The following is a 26,918-nucleotide window of genomic DNA, read 5'->3' as shown; positions in this document are numbered from 1 at the left end:
CCAGGAAGAAGTATTATAATGCTAAATCCCACCAAAGCACAACCAGATGCCTAAGGTTGTACAAGTTGACAACTGTCACTTAATATAACATCTTCAACTGACCTAGCAATACCTTTACCAAATATTCTAAATAACTCAGAAAATTGCTCTTAAGATCAAAACTACTCATCTAAGAATTCATCAAAATGAAATTTGCTTCATTTGTATGCAGCTATCACTGTTATCCCTTAGAGGAAAAGGCATACACATTGGCTGTGCCCTTATGAGCAAGACAGAGAAGACTGTGCTACAATGGATAAAGTTAACGGAGGACACTGGATCAAGAACAAAGGAAGTATTGAGTCTAGGTTCTACCTGTAAGGTAAGTCTAAGATTCTTGGAGAAGACCAAATCATTATATCTGTTCTAACAGTGTTTCCATAGGCCAGAGCTGTGGTCACTGTGGGAGGGAACAAGTGTGTTGAAATAGAAGTGGAGCTAAGCACCATAGATATCTGAAGGAATGGAGCCCTTGTGTTTAATGACACTGTGACAGCTGGGCATGTCCCAGACAAAATGTAGAGATAAGCTCTTCACAGTGCTGGCCCTACAACACATGTTGACACTGATCATACACTGTCATTTTTCTGCATATTTTTTTCTTTTTTTTATTAATTTATTCTTGTTACATCTCAATGTTTATCCCATCCCTTGTATCCTCCCATTCCTCCCCACCCCCACCCATTTTCCCATTATTCCCCTCCCCTATGACTGTTCCTGAGGGGGATTACGTCCCCCTGTATATTCTCATAGGGTATCAAGTCTCTTCTTGGCTACCTGCTGTCCTTCCTCTGAGTGCCACCAGGTCTCCCCCTCCAGGGGACATGGTCAAATGTGAGGCACCAGAGTACGTGAGAAAGTCATATCACACTCTCCACTCAACTGTGGGGAATATTCTGACCATTGGCTAGATCTGAGAAGGGGTTTAAAGTTTACCTCCTGTATTGTCCTTGGCTGGTGCCTTAGTTTGAGCGGGACCCTTGGGCCCAAATCTGCCTATCATATTGTTCTACTTGTAGATTTCTAGGACCCTCTGTATCCTTTTATTTTGCTATTCTCCCATGCGTCTCTCATTTAGAGTCCCAATAGGATGCCTTCCCCTCTGTCCCAGTTTCCTGGTAAGTGAAGGCTTTTGTGGGACATGCCCCTTGGGCTAGTATGCAGATATAAGTGAGTATATACCATTTGATTCTTTCTGCTTCTGGGTTAACTCACTCATTATGATAATTTCTGGCTCAATCCATTTATCCACAAATTTCGGGAATTCCTTGTTTTTAATAGCTGAGTAGTATTCCATAGTGTATATGTACCACAGTTTCTTTATCCACTCTTCTACTGAGGGTCACTTAGGCTGTTTCCATGTTCTGGCGATTATGAATAAGGCTGCTATGAACATGGTTGAGCAAATTTTCTTGTTGTGTGCCGGAGCATCTTCTGGGTATATTCCAAGGAGTGGAATAGCTGGGTCTTGAGGAAGCCCTATTCCCATTTTTCTGAGATAGCACCAGATAGATTTCCAAAGTGGCTGTACTAGTTTGCATTCCCACCAGCAATGAAGGAGTGTTCCTCTCTCCCGACATCCTCGCCAGCATGTGGTGTCGCTTGAATTTTTGATCTTAGCCATTCTGATGGGTGTAAGATGGAATCTCAGAGTTGTTTTGATTTGCATTTCCCTGGTGACTAAGGAGGCTGAGCATTTCTTTAAGTGTTTCTCAGCCATAAGCCTTCTATCAAATATTTATCTTTTACTTCTAAAATAGTTTACATCAAGTCAGAAATTTTATAAAGCTATTAGCAGGAATAATGAGATCATTAGTTCATCTGAACAGCAGTGTGTCTTTATAAAGAGCCTGTAGGATATTTTTTGAGAGTGGGCAAGTACCCAGAAAGTGAAGATTTACGCCATGCCAGAGCTTTGGGAGGTGCAGCAGTGCAGAAAGCAAGGGGTGACAGGACTGAAAGCAATTCTGGGGGTGAATCATGGTACAGACCTTGCAAAATACCAGACTAACTTTCAGAAAGCCCACATGCCTACTGAACTCCCCTAAGACAATGTCTCTGGGTAGCTGCGTGTCTCAGCATCCATTTGCTGCTAGGTGGAACCTCTCAGAGGACAGTAAAAGCCATCTGAGGAACATGAGGCAACACCAGAGTGAGGCTCGTGTTTCTAACTTCCCCGTGGGCAGATTCCAGATTTTACTTACACCCTAAAATAGCACAAAAGCCATTCTAATGCAAAATATTAATTATAAGAAAGAGAGGGAGGGAACGATATCTATTAAACGATCATGGCGGGCTGTAGATTTTTATCTCTTTTACAACCTCTTCCTAGTTTTTCAGAGGAACCATGAATGACCGTTTTCTAGATTGGAAAGTTGAGTCTTAGGAAAACTGAGTTTGTATAAGAGTCCTCCTCTATAAACTAACAAGAGATAGGATCCGATCCAAACCTGTTCTGAGGATCCATGCTGCCCCATGATCCCCCACGGTACTTACTGTATTTGACAGTAACGTATCTCATTTCCGTTTTGATCCATATGGTCCTGTCTATAGCCACAGACTGGACGCTGATGATACAGCCGCACACCTGTCCCGGCCACTGGTGTTCCCTCTCTACAACACAGAGCTGAAGCTCCCGTTCTTGCTGCCCACTATCCATGCCCTGAGAGTCTAGATTAATTATCTGAGACCCTAGAATGTATCTTCTTGGAGAGACTCTCCAGCATCAGACCCAGAAGAGCTCATTCACTCATCACTGCACAGACACCTTCTCTTTAGAATCACAGGAGCAGCTGCTTTATTTATTGCTCCCTTTGTACTGAAAACGTCTTGTCTGGAAATTGATTTCTGGATTACCCAGGTGCTGTTGGCATTTTTTCCTATACATTTACCTAACTCTAGCCATCCAGTGAAACTCCACCCACAGGTTTTGTTTGTTTTTTTTTTTTTTTTTTTTTTTTTTTTTTTTTTTTTTTACATCAGCTCTAACTCCTGGCCTGGGGATTGAAAAATCAAAATGGTTGTGTGCAAGAGATGCTAAATGTTATGGCTTTGACAGCAGGTAGGCCTGATTCCAACGATGACGTCTGAAGCTATGTGAGCAAATTACATAGCCATTTATAGCTGCAGTTTCTTCACTCCAGCCACTTCATAGGATCCAAATGAAGATAAAATAAAACTAGGTGTGCAGAGTATAATACCCAGAATTGAGATTATTTTTATAAATCAAGCCAATATTCATTAAATCCCTAAAAACCTTTAAATGGGACTGGAGGAGACAGAGAACGTAGAATACCCACTCATAATTCATGAGGACTTCCCAGAAGAAAGCACTCTGTTTCTCCATGTATTATGACAATGTGGAGCGAGGAGCGGCACAAAACTGATAGGTGATTGTCCAAGTCTTGGAGAACAGGATGGAAGATCTAAGGTGGAACTGAAAGGCTGGCAAGGAGGTAGTAGAATACAGAGAGATTTAAATGAACGGCCTGGACTTCTCAATGAAATAACACCATGAGAGAAAGGCTCATGACAGAGATGTGCGTCCCAGACAAGAATGCCTTCTGCTTAATTAACAAATCTTTGGTGGCTAGCTGAGGTGTGACTATGTATGCGCTGTCTCCTTAACACGGTGCGGAAGGGAACGGAGAAGTAGAGTAGAGACTGTGGTACCATGGACATGACTATTGTGAGCAGCAAGTCTCAATATCTTCTTCCGGTTGCTTACAGGTCATTTCCCTGTATACTAACCTCTTTCTGATAAGCAGTTGTGCTCTGTAACAGAGTAGTCTGATAGCCTGATAGAAATTCCTACGAGCCGATTGCAATCCACTACTGCAATGTATTACAGGGAAACCATGTGTGGAGAGTTCAAAGGACAGGTAAGAAATGGGTTGGTGAAAGCAAAAAAGTTCAGGATGTCAAGAGTCTCGGGGACACTGAGAGTCATTCTCACCTGAGAGTGTTCCACATATCAGTCTCTGATGCTTTGTTGCCTTCTCTGGGGAACCATGATCCTGACTAATTTGACTGCACCACACAGGGACCCCAAAGAGTGGGACACTGCAGATGTCTTCAGTCAGCAGCATTTTCTTTTGTGGATGGACAGGTTAGGAAGAGAGAGCCCTGCCTGCCATTCCCAATGGGTGAGTTGTGATGAGGAGAGGAGGGTTCCAAGCTCTGCTGCAGCTCTTCTGCCCTCTGCTCCCTGCAGTCCTCTGCTTCAGTTATATTCTCTCCATGTGGCCCTGCCTGTGAGTTCGTCTCACTCTTGCTGCTGCCCAGCATTTCCTGAACAGGGACTGCTTCCGATCACCGGTATTTCTTTCTGGTCTTATTTTCTAGAATATGGAAAAGAGATGCCGGATAACCTAACATATTTATAGAGTGTTTCAATGTCCCAAGTTATTTTAAAGGGAGTCTCTCCTACCTCTTACTCAGAAGTAGATAGGAGTACTAGTAAGGAAATTGGATGAGGCTAGGGACCACAATTTCAAACGGCGTCTGCTGAACTGGATCATGTTCTGATCTATGCACGTTTCTTTAGATGTCAACTCTTACTCTAAGCTTTGACTACACTTTTAAAATCCAGTTAACACATATGCATGGTAACAACATGAAAGGCCTCACTTGGGCTAAGTCATTTCTTAAAAATGAAATGCTATAAAATATCAGGATTCCTTCTAGTCTTTATGGTGAGGCCAGTCTCAGATTTTGTATTCCAGCACATGGTTGCAACCACACTGCTTAGCTGAACCTCCTTCTACTCGCTGGTTGTAAAATGAAATTCAGAGAAACTTCCCTGTTGTTTGCTGCAACCGTGCTGGAAGGAATCTCAGACGCTTATGCCTTTAAGTTTTTATTTATCTCCTGAGGTGAGTGGTACACACATGAGGGGCCACACATACCACAACATGAGTTTGAGATCAAAAGACAGCTTGTGAGAGTAAATTCTCTCCCTCCATCTTGTGGGTCAAATATATTAAACCTGTTTTGTCAGTTCTGGTGGCAAGTGCCTCTGTCTACCGAGCCTTCAACGTGAGTGAGAACATTTTGTGACAAGAGAATATAAGACGCTTTGTCTTCACATGTTTAAAGTCTCTTTCCTACAGGTGCTCCTCTTTCTCCTGGTATAAAAAGTCTTTGCCCCATTTTCACTAGTTCTAAGATTAAAATCATCATCATCATCATCATCATCATCATCATCATCATCATCAGTGATTCACTGGTATCTTGTTATTCAGAATTGTGTTGCAATTTTGATTACATATTTTGTAACAAGTAATTATCTTTGTTTGTTATTGCTCTGATAAAAAAAGCATTACCATAGCAACTTGGGGAATAAGAGGTTATTTCATTTAATGTTTTACACCCCTTCACAAAGAAAAATGAGGGCAAAGACTCAAGGCAGGAACCTGGATGCAGAATCTGAACAAAGACCTCAGAAGGATGCTGTTCATGGGCTTGATCTCCATTATTGCTCAGCCAGCCTTCTTAAACAGCCCAGGTCTACCTGCCCGAGGGTAGAATACTGTACCAGTCACTAATCAGAAAAATGCACTATGCTTAGGCTTGTCTACAGGCAATCTTAAGGAGATATTTCCTCAGTTGTGGTACAATCTTCTGTCAAACTAACCAAAAAACTATCCAGGATTCACATTATCTCAGGTAATCTACTTCTTATTAATGATTAAAAAGAAAATGGACTGGTATCTTCTTTCTTACTATAAGCAAATTCAAAATATTGCAGGAATGTGTGTTTTCATGACAGGGCTTAAGGCTAAGTTTTACTCTTGTACTCTGGATTTCTATTATAGCCAGATTAAAATTTCCCTTCCATTTTACAGCTCTGTTCACGGTTTCGTTGAGCTCATATGTGTAAGTCAGCATTTACCACAGGCATCAGTTCATATGTGTCACCTATTATTGTAGACTGTGTAGCAGCCAGTCTGAAACAATATTACTCACAGTTAGTGTTTTGTGGCAGACAAGTTAGCCCAGAGGCACTTCCATGTGTAGAGAACCAGCTGTCTGACTCACAGTTTATCAACACCTCTGGACCAACAGTGTCCTCTCACATTATCTGTACCCCTCCAGCAAAACAGCTGGTTCCTCATAGGGTGGTGATAAAGCCCCAATTATAAAAATGTAAACAGACAGGTCTAATGAAGTCCAGCCTGGACACTGTCATGCAATAACTTCCACTGGAAAGCCACAAGGTTAGAGCCAACCCAAGAGGAAGGAAATAACTACAGTCTTTGATTTGAATGGCATCCAATCATATTTGAATAGTGCACGTAATTGGTACCTAGGCAATGACAGCAGCCAGATCTGTTTTGTTATCATCAACTCTTTTTTTATAAAGAAGAAGAAAATTCATTTGCCCAGGCAACAGTAAAGACCAGTTTTATTGAGAAGAAGGTGGGAATAGAAAATATTCGTAGTTAGCATCACGGCAATAGATGTCTGAACTTTCTACCTTTGGATCGCAGCTACTTTCTCTACACTTTCTCTAGACTTCCTGCAAGCAACCTCCCTGGAAGAATGAAGTGCAGATATCAGATTCTTTTATCTTGACAAATATAAGCATAGATGGGTTTGCTACCTCTGAATTATCAGGACAAGCTGTAAAATAAATCTTGAACCTTGCAGTTTCTATTTATAGCCTGAAGCAAAGGACAGATTATGATAAGGCAGGCCTATCTTCCTTATTAATAGATAAAACCACTGGTTTATAGGAGCTAGGCCTGGGAAGAATGCTAAAATCTTGAGCCAGTTCTCTCATTTTAGTAGTGAGGCAATTCACAAGTGTATTTTGTGTTTTGATGATGATCCAGATGTAGATTGAATCAGGTATTTCTATCATGCAACAAAATATATGATATAAGCAGTTGAAAAGAAGAAAATAATTTGGAGCATTTAGATAATAATAATTTAGTAATTTAGATAATAACTTTGATGTTAGGAATCCCTTGTTTTGTAAATTACTTATTAAGAATATGTAACAGACATGCTAACAAGTGAAATTCGTGAGAGTATTTTCTCAGTTGAGATTTCTTCTTGTTAACTGACTCTAGATTCTATCAAATTGACATAAAGACTAGTCAGCATAGACTTGGATAACAGTGAAAGGAGTGCAGACATGTTACCCACTTATGGGACACACTAGCATAAATTATGACACAACGTTATCATGACTCACAGTTACTGGACAGCTTTGCCCATAAAAAATAATATTATTTCCTCAATGAACTAGGGAAAGTAGAGAGCAAGATGAAAGCATAAATTCATGGGAGATTCTGCAATGTTGGTTAACATGGTCAAACACAAGGGGAAACAGCTTGGAAGCTGACGTAACACGATGACTGCCAGAGCGTCCAGGGGAACCCACCGAGGCTGCACTGAGAGAACGTGTTCTTCAAAGAATAGAGGGGACTGTGGGAAATTAAGTCCGTCCTCGCTAGGAGGTCTGGGAGTTAAAGGGCCTTTTGTGAACTGGAGTGGAGTCCTCTTCCCCTACCTTAGGACTGGTCAGGTGAACAATGAATAAGTTGTCTTCTCCACAGTTTGGAGTAAAACCATCCTGTTTCTCTGACCAGGCAACACCTGGAAGTCTGAGGGGTGGCAGAGGTGTAACTAGTGGAATTGAAGGCCATCTCGACCTTTATATAAAGCTGTCAGGCCTTTGTTTCAGGTCATAAGGGTACAGAAGAAGCTAAAAGTTTGGCATCTCATCCCATACGATTGAATCTAACAGCCAAGGCGTCTATCTGCAGATAAATCAAAGGCCTGTTTTGACTGTTGCTCTGCTTGGAAGCATGAAGGACATTTTCCCTCTGTTGACCCTCATATCTGTAGAATGGACATTGGCTAGTGGTGTCTCCATGGCCTCCATGAACCAAAGCAAACCAAACAAACCAAACCAGGTGACTCTTCAACTAAGACACTGTGTACTGGCTTTCCCTTTAAAATCAAGTAAGAGATAAAGCACTTGATTTAAAAGGCCATCCTAAAATTTCTTTAAACTTTACAAGGTTATGAGTACATGAAAATTTACTTTAATGATCAAGTAATATCAAACTGACGCTGATATTTATCACTTATTATTAGCTTATTGAGGAAAGGGTCTAACTTCCTACAATAAACTTGGGGCAACCAAGTGCTGGAAAATACACGGCTGAAAATGAAGGCCAGCTACCTCAAACTGATAAACACCTTCTTCCCTATAAAGAGATCATGTTGAAAAGGAAGCTCGCTTCCTCTCTGGCAAGTGACCATTGGCAAAGAGGAATTCAGAGGTTTGATCCTTGGTCTTCGTAAACCCTCTCTTTCACCTTAAGGTCTTCTAACAAGGAGGCTTTGTGAACATGATTGGGACAATTTCTCTCACCGTTTCCTACAAGGACAATATCCCATGGGATCTTGAAACCATTGCCTCCTGGAATTAAAAAAAAATAAGGTTTTTTTTTTTGTCTGTATGTCTGAGGACCTAATCTTCCCCTAATGTTCATGAAAGCAAATAAGTAGTGACTTCAGAGAAATTTTAGAGCCAGTTTGTTACAACTCCAAAAAAGTATGAAGAATGTTAAGGAATTCTTGAGGAAGGGTCATTTCTCTTCCCACCTGCATTACCTAGCCTAGCTGGAGGACAATTCCAGCCTTTGTATCACTGGGGACTTGGTCTACTCCATCCCTAAGATAGGCCAGGCAAATAATAGCACTTATACACTCACCCATGGCTCAGGCCTATTCTGTGTCTTGATTTCCTCCTCTCAATTCACTGATCAGAGCACACTGAAGATAGAATAGCCACCAATATCAATAAAGGTGAAAGAATTCCGTGGGCATAAGAAAAAAAATGACCTTTACTTTAGGCACACTTTGCTGACACACCTGTTTGTATTTCCTTTTATGGGTTGAAAAGCGTTGATAATTTTGCCACTGAACCATGGTCTGTTGTGTCAATGATGTTTGTTAACTGAGTTTTGAAAGTTGTTGGCTTTCTCAGTCACCTTTGGACTCCCATTGGTACCATCCTATACTCTGCTCTAACCAACAACCTCCTGCTCATGAAGGCATTTGACTTGTAATTTGGGGTTTCCGTATTCTGTGTTCTCAGAAACACAGGAAGATGACAGATATAACTAAGCAGTTGAACAGAAAAGTTAGGGTAAATTCCAGACTTGAAAGAAACTTAAGATTCATAGAAACACTAACAAGAACAGTGAAAGTGACTCACCTGTTTCATCCCGCAGGAAAGAGAACTTGTCTGGGAGAACAGCTGCCCAGGTCTAAGCTGTTCACTTTCTTCTCTGCTCTTATGCAAAAAAATTTACCTTCAAGCCGCTAATCACTGCAAAGCTGAGCATGAAGTTCAGAATGGGCCTCAGGCTCTCCCAAGTCAGCCTCCAGATCTGCACTGTCCCTAGACTGTTATATCAGAGAAGCAAGGAGAAAGGAGACCTAGAAGAACTGACATGGACTCTTAAGACACTGGAGCCTGCTTACATTGGAAGGCACAGGATAAAGGTAACTGAGAAAATATAAGAGGATGAAAAGTAAAAGAAAACCTTGTATACCGTTCCTAGACAACTATTATCTCCAAGCTGTCTCTGGGCAAATCACTTATGAGCTGGGGAACATTTTATCAAAATCTAAATTTATGGAGGAGCTTATAGTTCTTAGAACAGAGAAGGTGAAATAAGACCCATAATATCCTGGTTGATATACATAGAGGCAAATATGGAAGGAACCCCATGAAAAAATAAAATCCTGTCAATCATTTTAGAAGCTTCTGGAGTTATTGATCATTCATTATAAATATGACATTTTCCCCCTGGTTCATCAAGCCAATACTTAAATGACTACTTAACTTTCATGATAAATAAACTAAAAGAGCAACATTTAAATTTTGCGGCCATGTCAATTGGGTATACTCTTCACTTCCTATCACTACTGAGGTGACTTTCAGTCAAATTCTTTAAGAAATATAATACTTGAAGAAGAATGTGCTATTGGCTTATCAAATAATGCTACTGCTAAATGGGTAGAATTAGTTCCTTACTTCTTTATCAATTACTTATCCTTCCTTTCAATCACCTACTGGAATTATATGTCAACAACATAATAATAATACAGAAATTTATCCATGTCAAATTTCTTCACAGTGACCTATAAGTACTTCTTTATAAGAAATTACAGACTTGATTATGTTGGGAAGGGCATGTCTTAGACAACTTCCTGGTAAAGAGCCTTTGGAAATAATTATACCACTAAATAAAATACAGGTGGATGATTTGTTTCACATTGACAATAATTGGCAGCTTGCATTAGCACGTTACTCAGGGTCCATAGATAAGCATTATCCAAAAATCCCCCTTTTAAGATTTTTTGAAGTTACCACATGGGTGTTGTCTAAAATTACATCTGAGAACCTCAATAGACATTGCTTTTAGTGCTTTTCCAGATGGTTCTTCAAAAGGTCAAAGAATGTATCTTCATATACAACTTCCACATGCTACAGAAAAATGATTGTACCCTCTCCTCCTTGCCAGCTCAGCAACAGTCTAAACTTGATGTATTTAATCAGCTTTTATTAGATATTTTTCAGCCATTGCATGTTTTAGCTGTTCTTGTGTATAAATTAGCACATGATGATAGAAACACATTGAGAATGGAAAGGAACAAACTTGAGAGAAAAGGAATGTTGCAGAAGGTTTGTGAGTGTCAAAGGAGTGTAATAAAAGCATGTAAACATTTGGGATGAGACCCTCAAAGATGAAATCGTTAACAGGAAGTTAGGACGGATGGGGCATGAGTAGCCTGGAGACAGAACTAGAAGGAAAAGACAGAAATGAGAAGATGGGGGACCAGGAAGAGGGAGCTCAGTGTGCGCCTTCAGTTGAGTTGCATTAGTTTTAAAAAAAGTTAATAAAAATAAATAAATCTAATCCTATTGCAACATGACAGAGATAATGAGCTGCTGGCACCTCCATATGTAGGGAACACAGCAGGAAAATCCTGCTGAGAATGAAGGCCAGGAATGCTGTGGCTGTTGCCCGTAGAAAGTAGCTATGAAGGGTTGGTACAATGAATTATCTGCTGCTGATCCTAGTCCGAGTGTACAAACATCCAGTGCTGTGTTAGCAAAATAAAAATTTTATCTCATCTTTTACATAAAAAGTATACACTATTTCATTTCAGACCTTTCAGGCACTGAGAACCCAAACCACCCAGATTCCTTTGTACTTATTATTACTAAAATTTCATTTTTAATTTATATTTTAGTATAACATAACAAAAATAACAATGTAAAATGCTTGATATGGGTTTAAGAAGGAAAATAGGAGCAAATTGAAATGCAAAGTTTGTTTAAAGTATTCTTCTGGATAATACTGTGGTCGAGGTATTGAAATGTAATTCCTTTGGAGACCAGAATAGCATTTAAATTATTGGACATTTTTGCCTCAAATTATTTTTAGTGCAGCCTGAGAATTTATTACATCAGACTGTCTGCAAAATGTAGTAAAAACCAAACACTTCCCAAAGATTCTTCTTTTGTGGAGCTGTCATGCTTTGATAAAGCTAGCATTTTGTGTTGTTTACAGGATCAGCTAGGTATGTAATTTCACACTTGCATTGGGAAACTCAATTGTTTTCTACTTCTGAATTCTCTGCGAGTATTTCTCATGAACTTCTGAATATCCTGTCACCTAATAGGAGAGTTTTCATAAGCTCAAAATTAAAATTGTCCAGAATGTTAAAGGCCCTAGATCCTAGCCTTAAGTTTAAATATTTAGAAGTTAATGAGCACTGGTAATTAAATGAATACTTTTTTTTTTGTTTTTTAGTTTTGTGCTTGATCTTAGTCTGACATAAATGATCAGACTTTGATGAAAATGACCAGAGAGAAGGCTTGTGAGAGCCCATTCTTTATAAAAGACATTATCTTACACAGCATCCCAGGCTTCTGAGGCATAATTGGAAATTAATGGACATCAGCTTGACATCTAAACTACAGCTGTGTGTCCGAGGCCGTCTCTACTATCAGGTGTGTGGAGATCTGTGCTGGAATACACTACAGGAATACAGGGCCTTGCCCTAAGTAGTCAACTGCACAGCATGGCCCCAGGCATGGCATGGCATTCTGGGATTTGCAGGAAAATACCATTTTGCCACATGTGAAAGTTGGCTTTGTCAAAAAACTCTTTATACATTTTCTTCCTAGAACTCTCATCAAAATTAAAAACGGTAATAGTCCAGCTTATACTAACAAACACAAAATACTACAGTTTATGGAGCATTATTCATGTTACTGGAATCCTGTACCATCCACAGTATTAAGCTATTGTGGAATGTCACAATCAAACACTTAAACAAAAAAATTTAAAAATAAAACTGATGTATATACACACCCACCCAAATTCCCATATACTATGCTACATGTAGCAATGCTAACTTTGTATGTTTTCACTTTAAACATTAATGCTACTGATGCTGCACAGAAAAATTGCCCTAAGGGAGACACAGACATATGTTAAGTGGAAAGAAGTAGAAACCATTCAGTGGAGGGTGGGGGGCACTGATGTTCTTTTACCATCAGGGTGAAGTTATAATTTTTCTTTCCAAACTGAGCAAAGTAGATGACTCCCATTTTGATGTGCCTGACCAGGACAGCAACTGAGAAAACAACGAGAAAAATGAAGTGTCTAAAGACAGATGACAAACCCATCAAAAAGAGACACCCGAAGATGAAGAGCAACACAATGACTTGAGTCAACATCAAGGCTCTGACTCATCAAGCTGAGAATTTGGTGAAACAGCAAGCTCATTCCCAAATGATGCTGCTGTATTTACTGACTGTATTCCATGTTAATTTCAGTTTGCAAATACAAAATCCAAATGCCTTTTGTTAGAGTGGATAAAAGGCAAATCTGTAAGAGGAGAAAATATGATGTTGCTTTGCCATAAGAAAGGTTTTTATCCACTGAAACCAGTTATCTAGAGAAAAGATGTACAAATATTTAGTCTCATAAATGGAAAATATTTCAGTTAGATTAATCTAACTGATAAGTCCAAATAAAATAAGGGTCTTAGCACAATTAAGCACTATTTAGAAACCTTCCATAGTGGAAACCATAGTTGTTTAGAGAATACTTGATATGTTGGTTACTAAAGTTCATATTATTGTGTCTTAAATGGTGCTAGCTATTGCTAATGGTTTAAAAACTAACCTCTGGCATTATTTTGCACATGGCAATAAACAAGAGCAATATTTTTGTATCAGAGGATATTCGTCTATTCCTTCACTCTTAAAAAGAATTGTATTTGGCATAGGAGTAATTCACATGAACTATGCACAAATAAAAAGGGACAAAATAAAATCTACCCCATCCATATTCATAGTGCTTCCCCTAATATTCCTGTCAATGAAGGGGTTTTTTTTTTTCATCACATTGTGTATCCTTTAAATGTGCTCAAATCTCTCCTTATTGCAATTCCACTTCTAGTCAGATCACCACCACCACCCCCTTCCCAGGAAGCTACTAACTGCCTTTGGATAGATATTTTTATTGATAGATGTTGTTTTGTTTTTGCTTTTGAGAAAATATTGTTTATATTGCCCTTCTTGTGAGTTATAAATGGTTAATTGGGATAGACTGTATTATGTTCATTTGGCTCAGGAAATCTTTGCAATTGATGAATAGAATCTCTTTCAAAATTGTGATGATTTTTGCTTCTATTGGACACTATAATGGTTGCAGCCACAATCAATAGCTCTTTTATTGCAAATACCAAGCATGATTACTGTGTCTCTTAGTTAGGGTTTCAATGCTGTGAAGAGACATCATTTCCAAGGCAACTATTATAAAGAAAACTACTTATTTGTGCTGGCTTACAATTTTAGGGGTTTGGTTCACTATCACCAAGGTGAGAAGAGTGGCGCATCCAGGCAGACACGCTTCTGAAGGAGGTGAGAGTTCCACGTGTTGATCCGAAGGCAGCAGAAGGAGACTGTGCACCACACTGGGCATGGCCTGAGCATAGGAGATCTGCAGATGTAGAGGATATGAGGGCCTTAAACTTGCAGATAAGAACTCAACAAGCCAGGAATGTTAAACATGCAGGGTTATCTCTTAAAAAAGAGAGAGAGAGAGATGTATTCTACCTAGAAGGCTGACTGTGGGTGTAGTTAATAGCCTGGTGACCTGTTTTATCTGTTCAGCCAACCCATACCTGCCTCCCCCAGACTGTTGTGTTTATCCCAGACTTTTGCTTACTAGACCTCAATCTTAAGCACTATTTCTCAGTCAAAATATCCCATCTTTATGAGAGATATCACATGTACTTCATAGCTTGATAACCTGTGTGCTATCTGTAGGACTCAGACAACACCACATCCCCTGCTAAGCCCTTGAGCTTTCAAATTCATCTATATGGAAGAAGTCACATGTACTTTGCAAAAGAGTGTCAATGTAGTCATGCCTTAAACTTTAATATGAATACCAAATTGAGTAAATTGCTACCAGAAAACCTTTCCAAAATTGTACTCTACTTAAGTATGCCTAAAACAAACTGTTCAGTGTCAGACTCTAGAAGCTTGAAACAACACTAGCTACTTAGTTGTGTTGAACCATATTTCTTTCTTGCCTCACAGGGATCATCTGCTGGCCATGGTATTGCAGACACTCCCTCCCAATTTTGGTACTAAGCATAATTTTCCTTCTATTAAGTAGTCCTTAACTCCAATTAGACACCTGTTGGTTACCACCAAATATTGAGTGCCACTACAGTATTCTACTTTTAAGGGTCTCGTGCAATGCTGGTCATTGGTATAGTTCATAGGTGTCACAACTACATAGGGCTACTGATTGCTTTTTTTCCTTGTCAGATTACATTATAATCTCTGATACTATGAAAGCTAGACCACAGGGAGGAGATTTGTTTTTTATGCTTAGATCCAACTCAAAACATTCAAGCCATGTGTCTGAAATGTGTCATGTCTTCAACAATACAGACTTACCCTCCACTGGGAGGCAACCAAGGACAGCAGCAAGAGCCTATATTGGTTTCAGAGTCATTCAAACTACCCTGTCCAACAATTCAAATAGTTTCTAATGCTTGGTACTAGGGCTTCTGATAGATACTCTTCATTTCTTTTGATGAGCATTGTTATCCAAGTGGCATGACTTCATTTAATTTATGCAGATAGAGAGGTAGATGTAGATGCACATATAGATATCAATGTAGATACAATGTACATACCTATTGTAGGTATCAATGTGCATATCTATTGTAGGTATTTCATTGTGGTAAATGTAAAATAATATAAATCGTTAAGGTTTTATTAGATATCCTTGTTGGTATTTGTCCCTTGTTCCTCTCTCTCCTTCTGTATTGACCCTCTTCCATTACAGCACCTGGCAAGGCAGTCTTCTCAGGGAGATAGGGTTGTGTGTGTGTGTCTCTCTGTGTCTGTCTGTGTGTATGTGTGTGTGTCTCTATGTGTTTGTATGTGTGTGTCTCTGTGTCTGTCTCTGTGTCTATGTGTGTGTGTCTGTGTGTGTGTGTGTGTGTATCTGTGTGTGTGTCCGTGTAACTGTGTGTGTTTGTATGTGTGTGTGTGTGTGTCTGTGTATCTGTGTACGTCTGTGTGTATTTGTATGTATTAGTCTGTGTGTGTTTGTGTGTGTATGTGTGTGTGTAAAAGTGCTAAATGAAATCCATTAAATTATATACCAACCTTTAGAGTTACTGGGAGGAAGAGAGGAAGGGAGGAAGGGAGACAGGAAGGGAGGGAGAGAGAAAACAAACTGATGACAGAAAAGTTGCTAAACATGTTCAAGGGCCAAGTTCAAGTCCCTAACACTACAAAGGGAAAAAAATCAAGTTCAGGGTGTTCCTGCCATGAATATTAAATCAGAATCTGTGGGATGAACAGTTCCAGCAAGTCTAAATAGCTACCGTACCTGGGAAAAGCTGAAGCATTCCCTGAAGAAGAAGAGAAGGACTAGAATGGTCACCAAGGCTGTAGTGTCGAAGCTGGAAGAGGAGCTCAAAGACCCTTCAGACGGACAAGGGTCAGTAGGAAGCTGTGATTCAGAGATGGACCAGTCAGATGATGGAGCTGTAAAGCTAACAGTGAGGACAATGTTGAATCCTCTGAGGAAGGAAATGAAGACGCTGCAGAACCCAGTGCTGGCACTAATTCAGGCTGGGCAGATGCCATGGCCAAAATCCTTAACAAAAAGACGCCTAAAAGCAAACTCGCCATCCTCACAAAAGCAAAGGGCTGGAGAAGGAGGAGGAGAAGGAGAAGCAGGAGACGGTGGAGAAGAGGAAGCAGCTGATAAGAAGCAGGAGAGAGAGACCACCTGCAGAGTGAGCCAGATATTGTCAAAGACAGAGGCAGAGAGGAACCTTCAGAGGACTGAGGCGAGGGGTGAGGTGCAGCTATTCAATGCTGTTCAGAAATGCCAAAGGAATTTTGGTGAAAAGGCTGAGGAGGCAGGAGGCTCCATCAGGAAGCCAGCCAAGCTGAAGTCAACCATTTCCAGTGAGGACTTCATCAGCGTTCTTCATGGTACTAATGAGGACAGTCTTGCTGGGAAGAACCCCAAAGCCAGACAGACTGAAGTGAAGTCAGAAGAGGGCCCAGGGTGGAAGACCCTGCGAGATGATTTCACCATGGGGGCCCAGGATGAAGGCCTGGGACAAGGACAGCGATGAGCCTGCTGGCTGCAGGGCGGGGTCAGCCAGTGACAGAGCAGCCAGCTCCCCTCGAGCATCACTGAGGCCATCTGCTAAATGCCATGACTTCCTGAGGACATGGGCTGCAGTGCTCCTCTGTATGTGCAGAGTGTAGCTAAGTTGTATTTTAACCCTTATGTAACTGTAAGCCATTTCCCTCAAGATATTTGTACAAAGAAATATGTGATCTTGAGCAGTAAGATGTGCATTTCTCTTTCCAGTAAGATGCGCATTTCTCTTTCCAGTAAGATGCGCATTTCTCTTTCCAGTAAGATGTGCATTTCTCTTTCCTTCAGACACATTCTGATCACGCACCACTCTTTCTGAAGTGCGGTCCCAGTTATAATGAACTGAATTTGGTGTTAAGAGCTCTCTGCTTTCCCACTCAGATCCAGAGATCTGTGGTGGGGAGGGAGGGATAGTTGGTGTCATTTGTTTGTGTTGATAAGTGTTTAAGAAAAACCTATATAATAACATTTCAAGTTGTAATTTTTTTTATTTGAATTTTAGAAACACTGATAAAGCTGTCTAGTATCCACCCAAGATTTCTATGAAACTTGGCTCAGGTTACAAAGTTTGTGAGGGACCTAGGTACTCACATGACGGGTTTTCTTTTGAGAAGGACCCATGTCTCTCCATCTTTCCATAAACTGAGCCCTGCTACTACCCATGCGCACACTTGCATCTGCCTCACCTGCCCTGTGCTGGAGCAGGATGGACGACTGGTGAGTCAGCCCCTGAGTGGAGTTTGCTCTCTCTCAGAGGGCAGAGGACCCACCCACAGTGCTGTGTGCTTATTATAGAGCAGGTCCAAAGGAGGATTTGTCTTTATCTCACTTTGCAACCGAAGTGTTGTATTAAATTACGTGGCTGCTGTTTTTGTCATTTTACTCTAAATGTCTGTGAACAAGTGTCCTCCATAGTAACACAGGAATGTCGAGTAATCGAGACACTGCTTAGCACAGGTCAGCATTTCAACAGAGTCAACACACAGCAGTGTTCTGGGGAAACCTGTACAATCTGCAAGAGTTCGACTCTCGTGAATAAAAATCAATACTTGTTGTCTTCTGTTGGCTGTTTTTGGGTCATACTAAGTGTTTCCAGTTTTCTGAAGCTCACATTTGGGGGATGGAATCGAGGGCGTGACTTCCTGTGGAGAGCAGACTGTCCTGGAGTGTGGATTGTGTTTATAGCCCTTCATTTTACGTCAGGAAGCTGAGCCCAGCTCTGAAAACACAAGGAAGGAAGAGAATGCGCACAGATTTCCATGCTCAGAAGCGATTTTATTCCATCATTAAGTCAAGCTGCCTCTGGAACAAAGTGTCACTCATGAGAGAGGTCATGACATAATTTTGCCGTGTGGACATGTCTTCTGGGTTTTAGTCATGGTGTCTTGATTACAGAATATTTAAGCAGAGCCGGTTCGTATGAGGATGGGTCTAAGGTGAGCGAGCACATCTATATTTAATTCTTGAGTCAGACCTCTGAGGTACCAGAGAGATGTGCATCATCATGCCTCAGCTTCCCAGATCTGGAGACTAGAGGTGTGCACCACCACACCCACTGCTAGGTGCATGCTGGAGATGGGTGTTGTAAATAGCCTACTTTTGTTACCTTTACTCTGTGGATTCTTAAACACATTAAAATTCTTCTGTCACAAAGAAAAAAGAAAGAAAGAAAAGAATCTGTGGGTTTACCTATTAACCATGCATAGCACTTATAAAGAGACTAGAGTGCTCCCTGGTGTACAGCACAGAAACATTGAGTGCTACTGCCTTTCTTGTTTCTGAAGATTGCAGTCAGTGGTTAAAATTTGTTTATAAAACAGGACTTCAGGTACACTTGATGTTCTCTGATCTGCATACAATTCACTGAGAACCACTGGAAAAGACTTCTTGAATGAGCTAGGCTCTTAGCCAGTCCAGACATTTTCAAATGGCTTCTTCCTGGAATCCACCCCACCACCTTCACAGGGATTGGCTCCAGAGCCTGAGGACCACACCTGTAACTTGGGAAGAGGACCTACCACCAGCATCAAGAAGACTGGGATCAGGTAACTCAGAAGAAGTCATGTCAAAGAAGGGAAAGTGAACAGGGATGGGCTGAGGAGTCTGCAGGGGCGGGAGTGGGGCGGGACCGGGGGCGGGGGAGGGCGGAGCACTGTGGGGACTAGCATGGTTTAAACAAGGGGCTGGCCGCTGCTGGGAGCTACAAGCAGTGACCTTCAGGACCTACCCCAACTCAAATTCACATTCCCCGGAAGGGCCTGCTCTGGTACCAGCCATGCTCGCCGCAGCGGACTCCCTGGTGGCCTTCATCTGGGCAGCGCTCCATCTCCGGACTCTGCTGCTGGCTGCTGTCACCTTCCTGTTCCTGGCTGATTACCTGGCAAACCGGCGCGTCAAGAACTACCCGCCAGGGCCGCCGCGCCTGCCCTTAGTGGGCTGCCTATTCCATTTGGGCTTTAAGCAGCCCCACCTAACCCTTCAGCAGGTAGGAAGAGGCAAGGGTGCCAGGCTGTGTACTTGGTCGGAATATTGCCATCGGGAACGGGGTGATCAGGCTGTGAACTGAACGCTGACAGCCTGCTAAGTTAGAGATGAGATGTTCAGATTCTAAAGAGTTTGAGATTTTCTTCTTATCTGTTGATGGAAGATTCCCAGCGTGATTTTACGGTCAGAAAACATACTGTGTCTGATTTAAATTCCTCTAAGTATGTCAAGGTGGATTTGATGACATAATAATTTATCTTCATAAAAAAATGTCTTGCTGGGCTACCAAGAAGAGACTTGATACCCTATGAGCATATACAGGGGGAGGAGGTCCCCCTCAGTCACAGTCATAGGGGAGGGGGAGTAAGGGGAAAATGGGAGGGAGGAAGGAATGGGAGGATATAAGAGATGGGATAACAATTGAGATGTAATATGAATAAATTAATAAAATATATTTTTTAAAATGTCTTGCTGGTTTAAGACATGGGGTGCCCCAGAGGTTGGTTAGAGCACCTGTCTAGTTTCTCCCCCCCCCCCCAAGGAGTGTGCTCTCTTCTTGACCTGTGTACATATTAGTTCCATTACTCGTCTTCTTGAGCCTCATTTGCTCCTTCTCCGTCCTTGCTGACTGCTCCCCTACTGACTTTTATCAACTCTAGAGAAAGATGCTCCACTGGCAGTCTGCTGCCAAAACTATTTTTTATAAAACGGTGTTTGTTTCTTTTGGCTTATTTCTTAACCGGGCTTTCACACAAATAATTGACTCTTTTATAATACGGGGCTTCACAACACAATCCAAGCAGTTTCAGTCTGTTCTGAACCCTGATCTGGCTGAGAAAATATTTTAATTTATTAATAAGTCCATGCCTGGTACAGTAGCCCTTAAAGACACATGTTCAGCCGTCGACAGTTTAGGCCCATAGTACTCCACCTTCACTGGCCTCCAGGATGCTCCCAATTAACTAGAAATGCTGACTCTTTTGAAACACTTATGCCCTTGTAACCTGGTCTAGGGACACACGAATGCTCATTCAGCTTATTGACTGAATACATGAATGAGAATTTTTGAGGAAATTCTAGCCGTATACAGAAGAAGAAGAAGAAGAAGAAGAAGAAGAAGAAGAAGAAGAAGAAGAAGAAGAAGAAGAAGAAGAAGAAGAAGGAGAAGAAACATTCCCATCACTTCAAAATGCCTTCTCCACTCACAAACACCCACACTTCTCTCACTGTTAGTAACATTCACTGCACAGGAGTATTCTGCCCCGAGCAGAAGGTGAGAGCATTATTTTCTGGATAAACAGGGATGTTTATAAAGCTACACCAAAAGCACACAGACCTTCCTTGGCCTTTGGGCTGTCATATAGACTGTTTTCTCGGCCTTCATCAGAGTTCAGGATACTTCAAGTTAGAGAATTTGCTTATTTGTTGCTACACAAATCCTCATGCCTTCCCCCTAGGGACACAGGGTAGCTGCATACCTAAAAACACTTCCTTGCAGACATCACAACATTTATCACATTGGCTGCACGCTCGCCTGCCATATCTGGACATACAGACATGGGCTCACTCAAGTGTGACTACTGACATGTTTTCCAGTTTGTGAAGAAATATGGCAATATTTTAAACCTGGATTTTGCTAACATCCCTTCAGTGGTTGTAACTGGCTTGCCCTTAATCAAAGAAGTCTTTACCCAAATGGAGCAAAACATTCTGAATCGCCCGGTTACTCCTCTCCGAGACCATCTCTTTAAGAAAAATGGTAAGTACCTTGAGAAATGTGTGGGGTGTATTTTAACTTCTGTGCTATGTTAAAGGTTCCTGTCTGTAATAACTTGTCAGCGCTCCCATAAACCAACCCCATCACGCACTGTCACCTGGAAAGGAAGCAGTGTGCCACATTTGCAAAATGAAAGCGCTCATCGGAGGACTAACAGTGCTGCCCCGCTAGACTCGGGAGAAGGCACGTGTCCTGTAAACTAACTCCTGATGTGTTAATAGTAAGTCCAGCCAGAGACACCGTGGTCTCGCTCGTGTCTTCCCACTCCAACCCTCAGTAGAATAGATGTGGGTCGGCTTCTTCTTGCGGAAGCTCATCTTGTTGTAGCTCCTCACAGCATCAGTGAAGTGATGTCACCAGGGGTCTTTGACTCTCTGGCCAACACTGTAACAGGCTGGTGTGAATATTTATTATTATCATTTCAAAAGTAGCAATCATAAAGTTGACATTGACTTCTAGTGTATTAATCAGTTTCAAGGGGATGGTGGAGGCTAAGGTTTATATGAAAACGATTTAGATGTTTTTAGGTCGAGATAGATGTTTTAAGTTGATAATGACAGGATGTGAAGATTGATTTATATTCAGCATTTTGGATATACCAAGATAGGAAAGATGTTTTCTTCAAGGCTGTCAATTACAAATAGCCAAAACAATAAGAATGTCTCATTTATATAATTCTTGATTGTGTCATGGTTCTTCTTACTAGAGGTAGGTTTTTTTGTATACATGTGTAATAATGTAAAGGTATATGTAAAAATAAAAAACATTTAATTAATAAAATAAAGATTTGAGGATTTCTCTGAAAGCTAAATAATTGACAGAAGATGGTGATGCATATGCCGTCCATGATAGTTGGTGGATGCTGAGTTCACCAGAATGCTCTTCTTGCTTGACCCTAGGTTTTCTGTGTGGGGGGCACCTTTCTACCTTCTTGAGTCATTTACTCATTCTTTACTGTATGCCTTGCCTACAACTTCTTCTCTAAACCTTTTTTTACCTTGTGTGTCTTATCTTATCCTTGATTTCGTTCCTGTTATCTGGTTTAACATGAGCTATTAGACTCCTGTGATCAGCATGTGGACTGAGGAACTGGAGAGACTGAGATGAGGGGAGAAAGTTGCTATCTACTAACCATATATGTATTTTTTATAAAGTATGCTCTATCCCTGTGTCCCAGCTTCTGCATCAGGTGGCATGGGCCTGGGATTGTTGATAAGTATGTGGAATTTCTGAAAGTACAAAATCACATACTACAGAAGGTGTGCTAACTTGCATGATGTAAGTGAGCAGTTTGGGATTGCCTTTCGAAACAGCTGCCTTATTGACCCATCTCCATCCCATCACACGTGTGCCCTTCCATTTTGTCAGGTAATTTTAGACAAAATACACAGTGCCACAATGCTGAATCTCTGCTCTCCAGGGTTGATCTTCTCCAGTGGCCAGACATGGAGGGAGCAAAGAAGGTTCGCCCTGATGACGCTGAGGAACTTTGGGTTGGGGAAGAAGGGCTTAGAGCAGTGCATACGGGAGGAAGCCCAGTACCTTGTGGAGGCCATCGCAGAGGAGGGAGGTGAGCATTTCACAGGGCGGGTGCAGGGGGCTGTGGCCCCTACATTCATTGGACAGATTCCTACTAAGTGCCTGAGTCCTTGTCCTGGGCCCTGCACTGTGCTGGACACTGGGGAGTGAACAATGAACTTATAACCCTGACTGACCTGCTCTGGGTTACGCACTGAATACTGAACAGTGAACTTATAACTCTGGCCGTGACCTAGAAGGCTGTAACACAGCAAACAAAATGAGTTATTAAACACTTTGTTGAATTTAAATCCTGGTCATCTAATCTGACTTTACAACCATTGACAGAAATCAGTTCATGTCAGCCCATTTCTGGACCAGACCCCTGTTATTTTATTATCTGCATTCTCCAATATTGGGCTGAGGCAGGGGCAGCTAGACAATTTTTTATTCTTTATAGAAAATATAAACATAAATATCTTTAAATGACCCAGCTCTCCCTGCCCCCACCTCCAGGACAGCCTTTTGACCCTCACTTCAGTATCAACAATGCAGTTTCCAATATCATTTGCTCCGTCACCTTCGGGGAGCGCTTTGAGTACCATGACAGCCGGTTTCAGGAGATGTTGAGGCTACTGGACGAGGCCATGTGCATGGAGTCAACACTTATGTGCCAGGTAAGTGCTCGACCTTCTCATGTCTTGGGGAAAGTATTAGAGTGCGACTAATTTAAACAGACAGGCCCATCCTTTTGTATTTTAGGGCTTTTGATGCTTTGATGTAGAGTTGAGTTTAACATAAATGTATTCAAATCTCTGTTAATTTCAGTGTTTTGATACTATGCAAAACTCCTCCATGAAAAAAAAGAATTTCTAGTACTTAAATGAAGTACCAACATTTTCAGGGTGCCCATGTATGTGTGACTACTGTTGTCGTTGTTGTTGAATAACTCTGTCTCCAGCTCATCTTCTTTGACATTCCCCAGTGCACTCTGTTTTTCATTAACTGAGTCTAAGGTTGGCAAAATAGGTGACCTTTTGCTAGCAATTGTTTCGTCATGGTAGGACTTCCGGCTCGGTTCCAGACTTGTGAGGTTGTTAATACCGTTGCAATGGACATTCTGGTGCAAGTGTCTATCTGAACCTAGTCACTTATCCTTTTTGAATTTGCATCTGTACATAAAAGATAACTAAAAGCTCAAAACTGGTTCCTGTTTTTAACTGCAATTAATACTTGATGCTGTGAATCTTATAATACCATAACATAAAGTTTGGTCTTCAAACTTCACCCCTAGCTGGGAAGTCTATGTCCAAATTCTCATTCCTTCAATCTTTACAGTCTCCCAAACATTTTCTACAGCTTGCTGGTATCTCAGCCATATTCCTATGTATGAAAGGTAGTTTTAAAGAAAAACTAATTCTTAGGGTTACCCACCCCTGTTTCTTAGAAGTCTTCCTGTTACTTTGGTATAAATATATGTGAGGCATTATACACATTTGTATGTATTTAGATTATGTGTTAAATGGACTATTTGTCCTGGCATCAATTATATTCCATTATTAAAATGTTTTACCTGTTTTGGTTAAGAAAAGGGAACTTTAATTTTGAAAACTGAAAGGTAACGTGACAGCAGGAAATACATAATTATGAACCACAGTGCATGGGTGACTCAGCTCCAACAAGTGTCAGCACGCACACATCCAGTCACATGTCACTTACATACATACCCTGCTACTGCTGCCTCTGACCTGGAGTCATGGAGCAAATTACAGACATTTCTATTATAACTAGGCTGGTTATAGTATCGAATGGGCTAAAATTCTTTCATCGAAATACAGACATCAAAATAGAGACTTATCTGTTGTACAATGGAGCTCTGTCCACTTATAGTTTTAAAGTGGTTTTCCTTTAGATTAACATAAATGTCAGTAAGTGTCTTCATGATGTCATCATACATGTGTCATTATAATTTTACTTGTTTCCTCTTCGAAATCCTGCAGGCTCCCGTTCTCCCTGTTTGCTTTCTTATCAAGTGTACTCCATTATAGTGATTGTATTTTCACCCCCTTAAGATCTCTTCCTCTCTTCTTTTCCTCCCTTCTGAAGATCTCCCTTCTAACTTCCTCACCTATAAACACAGGGGCCCTGCTGCCTTGAGTTTAGATATTTCTTATGTTTTTATGTTACAGGTGTTTTTTTTTAGTTGTTGGTTTAGAGCTCCTTTCTAGAATTTTTGTTTTGTTTTTGTTGGTTGGTTTTTCAAGCAGAGTTTCTTTATATAGCCTTGGCTGTCCTGCACTCAGTTGGTAGAACAGGCTGGCCTCACACTTGCAGAGATCTGCTTGCCTCTGCCTCCCTGAGTGCTGGGGTTGAAGGCATGCCCTACCACATCCAGCTTCATTTCTGGATTTTTTTTAAAAAGAGGATCTTCTAATAGAGCTGCTTAGTCTTCAAAGTTTGATCCATGGTACCCCCTCTGTGAGAAGGAAACAAACTGATTTAGCAGCAACACCTCTGTATCTTGCAAAATAGAAAAACACACATAAATTCACTTATAGCACTTAATGTATCACCAATGGCCAAAGAATTGAAACAATGTCAAAACTACTGAATATGCTCTGAAGTTTAAAAAATTATTTAATCTAGTGTTAAAATAATAAATCAATGACATACCTGAAGGAAACAGAAAAGGGGAGGGGACAAAAATAAGGAGAAATAATTTAAAGAAAAAAAAGAAAGTGAGGGAGGGAAAGAATGTTATCCACAGGGTAAAATGGGGGTAGTGGGAACAAAAAATAGATTTGAACAAAAAAGTTCAAAAGTAAATGTAAGAACAGCAATTAAAAACTTTTAATGTAAATATTATTTTAAAAAACTAATGAGATTAAACTCAAGATATAAAGAGGACATAAAGTGCAAAAAAGAAAAGAAGGAAAGAAAAAGAGAAAGAAATAAAAGAAAAATAAACCAAATAAAGGAAATTTCATTGCCAAAGATGACGGGAGGCATAAACATAATTAGATGAAAGATAATAAATAAGAACAAATAAACATACTGAGTAAAATGGTTTAGCCTATAAAAGTACCTGCAACAAAAGTTTGATCCTGAGAATTCAGACGGTGGAAGGAGAGAGCCACGACCTTCAAGTTGTCCTCTAACCTACACACATGTACCATGACAAATAAGGATAGGTGTACACACACACACACACACACACAGAAATAAATAAATATATATATAAATACATAAATAAATAAATCTAAAAAGTAAAAATGCTGCTAACTGTGTAGAGGATAATGAATCACATACAAAAGAAAAACCTACGTTGGACCACCTTTGCTTGTGTGTCCTTAAAAATCAGTGACTGTAATTTAAATGCATGGAAAAGAAGGGTAAATTAATTAATGGGCTTTTGTTTACCTTTTTGTTTGTGCTATTGCTGAGTATGTATGGGTTAATATCTTCGGAGCATAGCCATCACTTGTCTTATTTACATATTAGGAGCCTCAGCTGGCCATACTTAGTTTTGCATTCCAAGGACTGGACATAACTTTTCAACCTCCCCAAATTCCTCAGATCTTAAGCCCTGGGTGTCTCCCAAGTACATTGGGTGTTGGGGAAGAAATCACAGCACTGAGATCAGTATATGCTGTGAGATCAGTTCAAACTGCCTTTGTGGCAGGGCATCTAATTACCTGCTGGAGGAACTCACTGTGGTAGCCTATATGAGTTTGCTTGCTCACCACAGTGGAAGATAGATAGCTGAATCTGCTGACCTCAGACTTAGAGGAGCCACACATCAACATGATCTTTCTCAGCTGATGCGTTCTGTTCCTGCACATCGAGGGTAGGGAGTCTCCTTATGCTCTTCCCCGCCTGATCTGCCGTCTTGCTGTTGGCCACACTCGTGCCTGTTACTTTCAGATCCTCTTGCTGTCTCTATCTGTCTCTTGGGACCTTCTTTTATGCAGAGGCAACAGTGAGAGACAACAATGGGATTCTTTGCAGGACCAAACGGGACTCTCTGACCAAGAGCGGCACCATGGGGACTGTGGGCTCATCAGTCCTGCAGGCAAGGCTGCCAGCACCTGGCTGACCCTGTAGAAGAGGCTTGTGAGCTTACCCTTAAAAAGGAATTCCCTTGGCTAGATCTGGGTAGGGGTTTAAAGTTTACGGCCTACCCAGATCTAGCCAATGGACAGGATATTCTCCACAGTTGAGTGGAGAGTGGGGTCTGACTTTCACATGAACTCTGGTGCCCCATTTTTGACCATGTCCCCTGGATGAGGAGGCCTGGTGGCACTCCGAGGAGGGATAGCAGGCTACCAAGAAGAGACTTGATA

General features: G+C 41.0%; 1 protein-coding gene and 1 pseudogene across 1 annotated transcript in view; both read left to right on the top strand.

The window, feature by feature from the left end:
• The first annotated feature begins 7,399 nt into the window (after positions 1-7,399).
• On the top strand, positions 7,400-16,903 carry LOC127198882 (RRP15-like protein; annotated as a pseudogene).
• Positions 16,904-19,020: 2,117 nt separating this feature from the next.
• The window catches only part of LOC127205228 (cytochrome P450 2J3), a 32,125-nt gene continuing 24,227 nt past the window's right edge, over positions 19,021-26,918 (top strand). Inside the window, exons 1-4 of the mRNA XM_051164423.1 lie at positions 19,021-19,281; positions 20,877-21,039; positions 22,478-22,627; positions 23,092-23,252. Of these exons, the coding sequence (XP_051020380.1) occupies positions 19,072-19,281; positions 20,877-21,039; positions 22,478-22,627; positions 23,092-23,252 (684 nt within the window). The 5' untranslated portion in view covers positions 19,021-19,071. The remainder of the gene's footprint in view (positions 19,282-20,876; positions 21,040-22,477; positions 22,628-23,091; positions 23,253-26,918) is intronic.

This window comes from Acomys russatus, chromosome 2 (assembly GCF_903995435.1).
Source record: "Acomys russatus chromosome 2, mAcoRus1.1, whole genome shotgun sequence".
Classification (NCBI taxonomy): domain Eukaryota; kingdom Metazoa; phylum Chordata; class Mammalia; order Rodentia; family Muridae; genus Acomys; species Acomys russatus.
Note: the sequence above shows the minus strand (reverse complement) of the source record. Positions and strands in the feature narration are given on the sequence as shown.